Source organism: Triticum dicoccoides, chromosome 4A (assembly GCF_002162155.2).
Source record: "Triticum dicoccoides isolate Atlit2015 ecotype Zavitan chromosome 4A, WEW_v2.0, whole genome shotgun sequence".
Taxonomy (NCBI): domain Eukaryota; kingdom Viridiplantae; phylum Streptophyta; class Magnoliopsida; order Poales; family Poaceae; genus Triticum; species Triticum dicoccoides.
The window spans coordinates 102,566,197-102,578,329 of NC_041386.1; the positions used below are offsets into that span (position 1 = coordinate 102,566,197).

Sequence of the window (12,133 nt, forward strand, 5' to 3'; positions counted from 1 at the left end):
TCATTTTAGAGTTTTGTACACTTTAGCCCATTGCATAGAAGTTGCAAGGAGGTTGTTTATAAGAGAACAATAGTTGCTCGATGTAATAAACAAAATGGCCATACTCCTACTTCTGAATAGGATGTAAGTTGTGAATATTGATGATAGAATTTATTCACTTTATCCTACTAATGCTAAATGTCGCAAGACTAAAAGAATACCACATATGTGTGGCACTGCATTTAGTCACATTGGAGAAACTCGCATGGAGAAATTCCATAGTGGTGGATTTTAGAGTCATATGATTACGGATCATCTGACACTTGCAACCTTTGTCCAAATAGTGAAGTAAACTCAAATACCATTCACAGGCCATGAAGAATGAGCAACAAAATAATTGGAAATATACATATTGATGTATGTAGTCCAATAAGTGTTGTTGCAAGCAGTGGATTTATCTATCTTCAAGGATGACTCAAGTAGATATTTATATTTACTAATTGAGACATAAAACTGGATCTTTTGAAATTTATCAAAAGATTTTCAGAATTAAGATGAAATTATTGTAACAAGAAAATTATGTTTCTACAACTGAATTGCAAAAAATAATATTTGAGTTACAAATTTAGCCAATGTCCTATGAGCTGTAAAAGAATTTTATAGCTTGCACTTCCCAGAAAATTACTAAGAGTAGAATGTTTTGAGTAGATGTAATAAAGTTATGTATGATATGGTGAGATCAGAAATGACATTGATTGTTTTGCCAATATACTTTTTAATGTGATGCTTTAGAGACTATGGCTTTTACACTAAAAAGAGCACCATCAAATTTGTTAAAATAAATGCTATTGTGTAGGTTATGCCAAATGGTTGGTATTCCTCTATCACTACACCGAGGCAAAGTGTTTTGTCATGGAGTGTGGAAATTTTGAAGAGAATGTTTTTTTGCAAAAGAGTGAGTGGGAGGACAATGCAATTCGATGAGATTACAAAATCTTCATGATCGGGTCAAAGAAAAGAAATGCTAGAAGTGGTTCTTAAATTTCTTATCATGACTGATACAGAAGCCTCTACATAGGATATAGAGACCACAGTTGAATGTGCAACTGAACTACATAGGTTGGAAAATTCATACAGACCTTCAAGGTTTGCAAACGAAATATTGTTGAAACAACCAATGAACCTATAATACATAGAGAAGCGTTGATGAGCCCTGACTCCGGAATTGGCTATATGCCAAAATAATCTGAGATAGTATCCATGCACATAAATTCAAGTTTAGAACTTCATAGACCCTCTGAAAGACTTAAAAGTCTAAAAATGTAGTGATGGATCTATAGATTGACAAAGATAAAATGTTTTATAATGCTTGACTTGTTGTAAATTGTTTATCACAAGATCAAGGAGTTGATTATGACAATATTGCTTCATCATAATAATACTTAAAGTCAGTTCGGATTAAACTAGCAATTACTAAATATTTCAGTTATGAGATATAACAGATGGATATCAAAATGATTCGCATGAGATGGAAATAGAACCATGGTTGAATATTTGATACGGTCCAAGGTAATTTTCTCGATCTAGAGGATGCTAGTAAGTGTGCAAACTTCAAGAGATTCAGTAATGATCTGAAGCAAGTATAGTGGAGTTGGAATTTTTGTTTTGATAAATTGATCAAAAAATATGATTCCATCGATAGAAACAAAGGTGCTTGTATTTACAAGAGAGTAAGTGGGAGCATGGTAATATTTCTGAACACTGTGTGTGCATGACACATTGTTGATTGGAAATTATATAAATTTCTTGACACGGATTAAGAATTTATTGAAACTAGTTTTTTAGTAAAGTATTTAGGCAATATGGTCCTTGTATTAAGCATTATAATGTATGGAGATAGTAGTGTCTAATCAGGGCTTAGCCAAAATACATATTTACAAAGTACTAAAGTAGTTTAGTAAGAAAACGCCAAGAGTTTCTTGTCAAAGTCACATGGAAGGAGTTTTAAGCAAGAATCAGTGTCATGAAACACTGATAAGCGAAATACATGATTTCAATCAGTCTTGTGTTATAAATGTTCCATGGTATGTAAACAACCAGACATGTCTAATACTCCAATTAAGTTGTGAGTAAAGTTACCAAAATGACCAAATTATTGATCATAGGATAACAGTGAAAAATATCGTTAAGTACAAATGACATGTTTCTCGCATATGGATAAGATGAAAAGATTGGTGTAAGGAGTTAAATCAGTACAGGCTCGTTGTAAGTAAGTACCTTGATAAAATCTTCATCAGTACTCCAAGCGATTTATCAGTTTCAGTTAAATGATTGGTGGCACAGTAAGTTGGAATTGATCCAAAAGATTAATGTGGAGAATTCTACAACAGAAGGCTGAGTATATTGTCACTTTATAAGTAACAATAGAGGGTGATGAATCAAAAAGTTCATTTATGAGCTTGGTATGATTTCTAGATGATTGTGCAAATGGATCATTGTTCTCAATAGTGGTTCTATGTATCAATGAATCAAAGGTCCTGCCAGTGATTCAATGCATACTAAGCTTGTTTCACATAAATTATGAATTCATGTGGAAGCATTACAAATGCATTGAAATGCAAATGATAGACACGGATCTGAAGATTGTCATATTCGACAGGACGAAGTCTATACCACAAGCAAAGCATGCACTGACACCAGATTGCCATTGGTGTAAAAGTTAAAAGTGGTAACTAGATTATTGACTCTAATGCGAGTGGGAGACTGTTAGAAATATGCCCGAGAGGCAATACTATTGTATTGTTACATTTACATATTTATATTAAGTGTTTATATTTGATGTTATAACTGCTATGATCTTGAAATATGCGATTCAGTGGAAAACTCATATGCATGTGTGAAATGATAAACAGATTAAATAAAGGTTCCTAGTCTCGCCTCTAAGACTAGCTCAAGTGTTGTTGGTGATCATGTTTTCCGGCTCTTAGGATATCGTTAAGTGTAACGATAGTCCTAAAACAACACTGAGATTATGACGTTGGAAGAACGATCATATTGAATAGACCCAAACTTGTTTGTTATGAATTAAGATAATATTGTTTGTAATCAATTCTAATGACATGGAGTGTTAACATGTGATTTTGCTCCTTGGACCATGAGAGTATCGTAGTCACTTCTTACCATATGGTGGACTTAGGGGTTGCTCAAATGTCACATGTGACACTGTGATCATAACAACAACTTACATGTTCATCGGAAAGTTTGACAAGGGACTAGATAGCTCGAGAGTGGGATTTTCTCTTCTAACGATGGAGATATATTCTTAGGGCCCTCTCGGTATAACGGCATCCACCATCGCCTGGCCAGACACAGGTGACTACGTCATGGGGATGCTGGAAGATAATAACAAGAAAGAACAAAACTGGTAACAAGGATTTCGGTATAGTGAGCATAGTGATGACTCAAGAGGATACCAATGCATCCCGAGTTTTGTTAAGTATCGTGAAGCAAAGGGAACATCATATGATAATCATAGGTTCACTCAAATATCATTCGTGTGCTCATAGGGATCGATATGGATGCCCACGGTTCCGCTATCGGTCATTGAACGAAGGGGTTTCGTTCATGTCTATGAGTTACCAAACCTACGGGGTCACAAGCTTAAGGCAATGAAGATCTGCTAAGTGTTAGTAGGATAGGAGTGATAAGAATATATTTGTGGAATTGTTTCATTAACACTCGGAATAGTTCTGAGAGGATCCAGAAGTGTTTCGGGGTCACTGGAAGGGGTTTCGGTGAATATCGGGTAATACCGGGTATTACCGATAAATATATATAGGTGGAAAATATTTGTGGGGATGTTAAATTATATATAATGGTCTGAAAATATCTAAAACTATTTTATACTTAATTTAGGGTCTTTTACATCTGTGTCCCTAACTGGAACCCACTACTCATAAAGCCGGCCAAAGGGCTTTGACCGTCCTGAAAAAAATAGCAGAAATATCAAAAAATATGAAATTTTGTGGGATCAAAGATAATCGGGTTCGCAAAACGCGTGCAAATTTTTGTGTTGTTTGGACATTCCACGAGCTCGTGGCAAAGAAAAAACAGTTAATATGTACGCATGTGAATAGTAAATTCAAAAATAGCTAGAAAATTCAAAAAAATATGAAAAAAAATTGGCATCAAAGAGGTTCGGGTCCCCAAGGTGCATGCAAATTTTTGTTGTGTCTGGACACTGTAGGAGCTCGTGGAGGAAAAAAATTGGCTCCGGAAAAAACTTTGAAAAAAATGACTATTTTGTTTTTTTGTCTAGACCTTCTCGCATGTCATTTGATCACAAAAACTTGCAAGCACCTTGTGCACCCAAGCCTCTTTGATGCCAAAAAAATTCATATTTATTGAATTTTCTTGCTATTTTATTTCAAATTTACTGTTCACAAGTATACAGATTAACTGTTTTTCCTCGCCATGAGCTCCTGGAATGTCCAAATAGCACGAAATTTTGCACGCACATGAGTATCTTCGATCGCACAAAATTTTAGATTTCTTTTGCTATTTTTTCTGGGCGGTCAAAGCCCTTTGACCAGACGGTAACGGCGTGGAAGGGCAATTTTTTAAGAGCACCTAACGGCAGAGGGGCAAATTTGAGCAGGCTTCGAAATTATGGGCAAATCTGAGTAGTTGGTTCGAGTTAGGGACAGAAATGTAAATGGCCCTTTAATTTAATATCAACGGGTCTAAAAAGGCCAAGAGGTGGAAGCCAACTTGGGCCACGAAGGCCCAAGTGGGGGAGGCTCCTTAGGAGGCCGAATTGGGGTACTCCTCCCCTTAGGCCGGCGTCCCAAGGAGGCTTTCCCTCCTTGGTAGCAGCCCTCCTTTTCTCCTCTAATCTATATATACTTGAGGTCTTGGCCACAAATTGTGCATACAAGTTTTGGAGCCTACTCTAGTTCTTCTAGTTCTAGTTCTAGTTGGTCCTAGTTGACCAATTAGAGTTAGACTAATCCTCCTGTCCTCATATTTAGAAGCCCTGTGTGATTCTAATCTCCTTCCTCTAATTCTCTGGCGACGATTAGCTTTGGATGGCGAAGTGCTACCGGTCGTGAAGGTTGCACGCTTGCAACCAAGTAGAGAGGCCGCGCTTTCGGTCTTCGGTTCGAGTGACTGTTCGTGGGCGGTACGAGGGATCATTCATCGACAGTTCGAGAGACTCCAAGTACGATCTACATCGACACGTTCTTCTTCCGCTACAACTCGGTGACGGTACAATCGTGATCTCAACCCGTTATGCATCTTCATATTGATCTTGGGTAATCATAGGTGCGGGGTTTTTTTTTCTAGTATGTTTCCCAACACATAACGGTTGGAGTGTTGGTGTAGAATCCATGGTGATGTCTATGGGGTGCTCTGCGTCAGGCAGAACATTTTGTCTGAAATATATGTCACCTTTACTTTTGGAACATTATTTGCAACTCTTGTTGCTTTCCTTTGGCTTTCTTTACCAGTTACCAAAACCATTATTGAAAAGAGTAATCAGCAATACCTACAAGTTGGTCCTATCCTCCAGAGGGCTATGTGGAGGCTAACGTGATGCGACGTTTTGTGCAGGTACCAGAAAAGCGGAGGGGCAAAACTTCCACCTTGTGCTTGTGCCGAAGAGCTGAAGCATGAGATTGTGTCCTTGGCCTAAGCGACGCGCTACATTTGGTCCACGAGCATATCATCTTAGATGATTGTTCGACGATTCTGCCATTGTGATTACCTTACATGAGATTGCCTGCAAATATGAACCCTCTTTCTGCTTGGAGAGAACCTTACATGAGATGCTAGACATGTTGAGGAGAAAGCCAAATATTCATAGCCACAAGATTGGTAAAGATAGCAACAGAGTTGCACTCGAGATGGCTAAGTTGTATAAGATCAAAGATAGCGGTATCCTATTCAGATCCCCATTCACTCATGATCTGGCACAGTTACTGCAAATGCATTGTAATGCTGCTTAATATCATGAAATGATAATCATCTACAATATCATGAAATCACATCCTGACTATTTTGCCCTTTATTTTAAGGTGCAAAGTTAGGCACGAGGCAAACTGATTTTGTAGTCACATGTTTGTGTAGGCACGAGGCAAACACAAGTGATCCAGCGCAAGCTAAATAAATGTCCACAGGCTAACAAATGGTATACTGATTTTTCCTTTCATCATTTCAGCCAGTTTACAAAATACATCAGCATAAACGATAGATACATCAGTACCACACATGTACAACAATGTTGATCGAACTCTACAAATTAAGAACTGCCTAATGAAGGTAGGCAGACACATCAAAAAAAACGCCGATCAATTTGTGGTGCAAATGGTGTCCTCGCTGAGGTTTGCACTCATGCCTCAGCAAAATCATAGAATTGTCGCATAAGTTTCTTGTTTCATTTTCATCAGATTACCCTCGATGTCCTTTAATACAGGTCTATATCTGCACAAGAGATGAAACAGTTTGATTTTACCAACACAAAATGGGGTCGACTAAGGAAAATATAAGAAAATGGTAGCAGACTTACAAGCGTGTCAGGTTATTCTGTGCTTGGACTGCCTTTCTAAGCTGAGCTGAAAGTTTCATTATCTCTGCCGATAATCCCTCAGATCTGCTCTGTTCTTTCACAAGTTCATCCTACATGTGGCAGGAAGCTACTGTAAATTGAGGACATGATATTAACTGGATTTGACCACAAGTTGGTCATCACCCAAACAACAAAAAACGTTTTCACCAGTTTCAGTTATTAACCTTTAGAGAAAGATTCTCTGTGACCAGTTCTGGTGGGATGCTGGTCTCACTTTGGCCATCTAGCTGGACACTAGTATTGTTTGTTTTCAACAGGTTAGCTTGCTCAATTCTTAGCTTCTCTAAGTGGAGACGAAGCTCTTCATTTTGCTTCAGACAATCTTTAACCTGCAAGTTTAGATGAAGTCAGTAGGCAAGATGCAGATTTCGTAACAAAGATTTTTAGCATACTCCATGCACAAACTGAATACGAACAGCACACCTGGTTCTCCCATTGCATCGTAACAGACATAGCTTCTTGATATGAAGTTGACAAGACCGAGTTCTCCTCAAACAGATTCTCTATTTCTAATGACTGGGAATCAATCTGTTGAACACATAAAGAAATTAGTCACCGTTTAGGAAACTTACTTTAGCAAAAATAAAAGGAAGGCAAAGCCAAACACCTCCATCAGCAGCTTTTGGCGGCTGCCCTCTAACCTCTCAACCATCAAAGCCATATCATGCAACTGGTTTTCAAGTTTTTCCCTATCTTGCTGCCATAACGAAAAAAGCGATCAGTACAGATTGTTTTAAGAGCTGAGTTCAGCTACAAGAGTACTATGAACCTACAATACTACATGTGCGTGTGACTATTCTAGTCACCACTGCAATTTTTGACTTTTAACTATGCCTTCAGAACTAAAGGTGCTCAATCACCAGGTACCACATGATCTGATACCAGCCATACATACCTCCAAAGCTCTTGATCAATCTGGGCATAACTGTATGGTCTTACTGTGAATGGCCATAGCACCATGCCTAAACATGTGCCTATGCAGTCTAATGGTCTATACTGTAAGAAGCTTACTTTCTGATGAAATTAACGAACATAAAGTTTGTTAGATGTGTTACCATTGAAAATGCCTTGCGTGCAGCAAATTCAGAAGCCTCTTCTGCATGGAAGGGAAAACTTATTTCAGCAAGTAGGTGCATAATTTTGCAACATGGTAGTAAGTACCTTAGCATGTAACTATATGTCTATATATCAAAAAATATGGAATGTTTCAACACTAAATGACTACAAAACCATAAAGCATGGCAGAAAACACCTACAGCAACATCTGGAGAATAGAATTACATGTTTGCTTAAATTTTTCTACTTCCTCAGTTAGAGATGATATAATACCCACGAAATAATTTTCATCCACACCTGAAGATTTCTTTGTTAATGCAGCAATTTTCTCTTCCATCTCTCGCTTTTCAGCTGCAAGAGAAGTGGTACGGGATTGTTCTTCAGCTAGCCTTTGCTGATCTTGCTGCCTCAGTAGGGTCTCTTCAGCTAGTTTTTGCTGCTCCTGTTGCCTTAGCAGTGACTCTTGCTGTGTTTGCCATTTTTTTTAGATATCAAAGATTTTTTAGATAGACCATACGAGAATGGAAGCAAGTACAGCGCTAAAGTGGAAGGCATAAACAACCTACCTTTAGCTGAGCTTGTAAATCCTGTATCTCCTTTTCCATGGCAAGAGTTTGCTCACTTGATGTTCCCACTGCATATCCACTGTAAGAGTTGCTCATTACTTGCTGCTGCAGGGTATTGAGCTGCGCTCTCAAGGATGCAGAGTCTTCTTCTGCCTGTTGAGTTGCAACATGAGCATGCTGACTGTAATGCTAAGAAGGCACAAACTTTAGACATACCCTGTACTGCTCCTCTTCTGCCTCTCTCAACCGCTTCTTCATGCTCCTTAGTTGCGCTAGAGCATCCTCCTAATTATCATACCAGGAAGAAATGATGAGGCATGCATGCACAGTTAGCAGAATATTGCACAAATATTCCTACAAAACAAGTGTTGAATACCTTAGCGACAACTGCAGCGTCTTTCTCCAATGAAATGTCATTTAGAGCCTTTTTCAACGAGGGCACTACATTTTTCTCCTGCAAGTCACAAATCAGGCAACAAACCGCTTAGGTGCATGTAAACTGAGATGCACTAAGATGTGCTACCAGTACTGGCTAGACAAGATGTAACTCACGAGGTCATTCAATCGGTTAACCAGGGAATCCTTTTCGACTTCCTTCTCGGCAAACTGCGGGACGCATGCCGTGTGTGTTAGGACTTGCTATTCCACAAATAACTACGCAATACGCCATATCACAGACAAAGATACCTTGGACATCAGCATTTGGTTTTCCCTCTCCAATTCCAAGTTCCCATTTTCAAGTTGTTGAACTCGTGCAAGGAGCTACCATTTCAGACGAAAAAAAAGGCCTTAGTTACAATCTATAAACAACAGGGTTGCTACACATTTGCAACAAAAAGCATTTTTTTCAATGCCCCAATGCAGACAAATGGCGTAGCAAACATGTCCCAGCTCTTGGATACAGGAGGAAACTGAAAAACTAACCTCTGCCGCGGCTCTTTGGTTCCCTGCAGATCATCGGAAATGTTTTAAAGGCAGGATTAGCACCGGATTAAGCAAAGATAGCAAAGGAATTGTTCTGGCAGACAGATAGAGAGAAGGATGGACCAACCGTGAGGGTCGCCGTGGGACGCGGTCGCGGCGGGCGTTTGCTGCTGCATCCTCTCGGCCGCCCTCTTCTGCCGGATCTCCTCCAGCTGCCACACACGCAACAGAGATCGGAGTCTCGGACATCAGAAGCTGACGGGCGAAGCGAGGCGCGGATCTGAGCCGCTGCCCGCCTCCAAAAAAGGAAAGAAAGTTAAAAACGGGGGGAGGCCGGAGGCGTACGGTGCGGCGGCCCCTGGAGGCGTGCTGAGACTCCATCGCGGCGAGCAATGGATCGGCCGGCGCGGGAGCTCGGGAGGATTCGGCGGATTTCGGAACGGAGGAACCCGGAGCTCCTCCGGTTCTGCAATTGCCGCGGTTGGAGAGGTGGGGGAACGGGAGACACGACGAGGCAACCAACCGAAGCTCGTGTCGTGGGCTGGTCAGCGATGGGCTCATCAAAAGCACCCGCGCTTGTAGGCCTCTTGCTTTGATGGGCCAAGATTGAGGCTACCGCGTCCTTCTCCTTCTGTGCAAACGACAACCCTGGGTGCATCAACTACGGGCTTCGCAACCATCACCGACCCACCGACTCTAGTGGCTTTGGCGATAAGAGAATCAATGGCGCTGACGGATGATTTACAACTTCAGTCCATTCTGATGGCCTCGGACTGCAAGGTCGTGATCGATGATATCAAGCAGACTAATAGAACAGCTTACGGTGCAATCATACATGAGATTATACAACACTCTTATAGTTTTACTTTATATAATTTTGTTCATGAGTTTAGGAGTTCAAATGCCGAGGCTCACAATTTAGCGAAGCATGCTCTAAAGATAGGGATGGGCCGCCGTGTCTGATTAGGCCACCTCGAAAACCTTTCTTTTGTCCATGTAACTATGGTGACGATGTAATAAAGGCTTCGTGAATTGTCTCAAAAAAAAAGACAACCCATCCTACGCTCGGAAAAGAAAAAAAAAGGCACAAGATGCGGCAGCAGCAGCGACGCCATAGACGGAGACGATGTGGTCATTACATGCGTGCCAACTCTGGAAATCACGACATATGAAACTTTTTTTTGACAATTATCTCTCCTTTATTCATTTATAAGAATCATAACATCACTTACAAAAAGAGAAATAACCACATTCGGAACGATGTCCATCTAGATATCTATCTAGACCTACTATTAAAGGAAATAGGTATTTTTAGTTTTGGCTCTACTTTGTTTCGTCCCGTCTTGAGAATTTTTACGTATGCTATTTTTTAGTTTTGTCTATCTCATGGAGGAACATATATTTGTGCAAATAAAGGAAACAGACGTACGAACAAAACCGGGAGTCTGCTGAAGACTAAAAAATAATTGTCACAGCTAGGAGTTGAACATACGACCTACACGAGAGACAACTTAGGAATTGCTACCCAACCAGACAACATGATGTGTTCTAAAGTGAAGTTATATTTTTTTATAGATTTTGTTATCTGTGACGCTGGTTAAAGAACCCAGGCAAAGTCGAAGCCCACGCAAGATTGAGCTTCCACGTTGCTGAGTTGGGCCTTCGCCTGAAAACCGGGAGTCTGCTGAAGACTAAAAAATAATGGCCACAGCTAGGAGTTGAACACACGACCTACACGAGAGACAACCTAGGGGTTGCCACCCAACCAGACAATATGATGCGTTCTAAAGTGAAGTTATATTTTTTTATAGATTATGTTATCTGTGACGTTGGTTAACAAGTCTAGGCGAAGTCGAAGCCCACGCAAGATTGAGCTTCCACGTTGTTGGGTTGGGCCTTCACTTGACGGGTTCCTCCAGTTGTTTCGTTGGGCCTGTGTGTGGATGAAAATTCAAATTATACCAAGAAACTGATGCATGGATATTTCATGTTGTACGGGGCAAAAGACCGCCTTGCATCAAGCGAGGCATGGCTAGTCGACAGTGTCCAGATGACTGCCCATGGTCTGGGCGTCTAATAGGCATCGATGACCTTACGTGTAACTGTCAACCACGCTCCAAAAAAGAACTCCCAACTACGATGTGGTTCCTTTTGTGATTGTGCGGCTGTGATGTATTTCTTCTAGACCTCAATGTGCGCCTCCCTACCGTCGATAGCACTGTTGGATGTTTAGGTGAATGGGACAATCAGCGTTTCTTTGAATATATAGGTGGGACAACTAGCGTTTCTTCATAGTGTATTCACTATGAACCATTGTGATTGCACATAACCGTAATTTTCTTTCCCTTTGCAACGCACGGGCATATGTGCTAGTTTTAAAAAAAAAATTAACCATCCCAGCCAGTTCATGAGCTACTTGATTTCTTTCTCTATTACAATAATAATAGATGACATGAGTAAAATCAAGCGATACAAAATAACAATCACTAAAGATAGCAGAAGCTACTGAAGAAGAGTAATCATCGATTAGGACAGCAACAACCTTCACACTATCGTAGTTGACCTCGATCTTACTGCATCCAACTGTACTGCCAGGTTCATTCCAAACCTCACTCCAACTGCCTCCGCCGTGAATGAGTCAAAGCAAAGATCAATCTTTTCATTTGCAGTTGCAATGAACGTTCCATGATGGTCTCGGATGACTGCTCCAACCATTCCCTCAAGTGTGTCCACATCAAAACCCGCATCAAGGGCATGTTTAGTTGTCTGCATGTTTTTTTCATGTTTCCTGGGAGCCTGGACAGTGGAGCCTGTTTAAGGGTATGCAGGCTCTAGACCATCTTTTTGTGTGTCGATTGTTCGTCTGTATTTACCAGAACCCGTATCTTTCTTCGTGGTGTAAATTGCACTATAACGAGCTGAATGAAAGCCTATTTGTTTTTTGTGTGTGTTTCAAAATGGCAGTTATCCTGCATTCATT

General features: G+C 40.3%; 1 protein-coding gene across 2 annotated transcripts; it reads right to left on the reverse strand.

The window, feature by feature from the left end:
* Nucleotides 1–6,141: 6,141 nt before the first annotated feature.
* Nucleotides 6,142–9,665, reverse strand: LOC119285239 (flagellar attachment zone protein 1-like). Of its 2 annotated transcripts, none has more exons than XM_037564478.1 (15): nt 9,499–9,665; nt 9,281–9,365; nt 9,154–9,176; nt 8,917–8,991; nt 8,782–8,823; nt 8,606–8,683; nt 8,446–8,514; nt 8,230–8,382; nt 7,961–8,129; nt 7,663–7,703; nt 7,215–7,304; nt 7,031–7,135; nt 6,772–6,936; nt 6,548–6,657; nt 6,142–6,462 (listed from the first exon to the last, which is right to left on the reverse strand). In XM_037564478.1, exons 1-15 carry the CDS (start codon nt 9,532–9,534, stop codon nt 6,387–6,389), a joined length of 1,317 nt encoding a protein of 438 aa, XP_037420375.1. In that variant the 5' UTR covers nt 9,535–9,665; the 3' UTR covers nt 6,142–6,386. The 2 variants fall into 2 exon arrangements, with proteins under 2 accessions (XP_037420375.1, XP_037420374.1); XM_037564477.1 differs by having other exon boundaries at nt 8,782–8,835; nt 9,499–9,664.
* Between the last annotated feature and the right edge of the window lie 2,468 nt (nt 9,666–12,133).

Coding starts and splice junctions, on each gene's coding strand:
- LOC119285239 (XM_037564477.1), bottom strand. CDS start 9,534: ATGGAGTCTCAGCACGCCTCCAGGGGCCGCCGCACC. Junction 8,836..8,916: donor ACCAAATGCTGATGTCCAAG/GTATCTTTGTCT, acceptor TGCGTCCCGCAG/TTTGCCGAGAAGGAAGTCGA. Junction 6,658..6,771: donor CAGAGAATCTTTCTCTAAAG/GTTAATAACTGA, acceptor TGCCACATGTAG/GATGAACTTGTGAAAGAACA.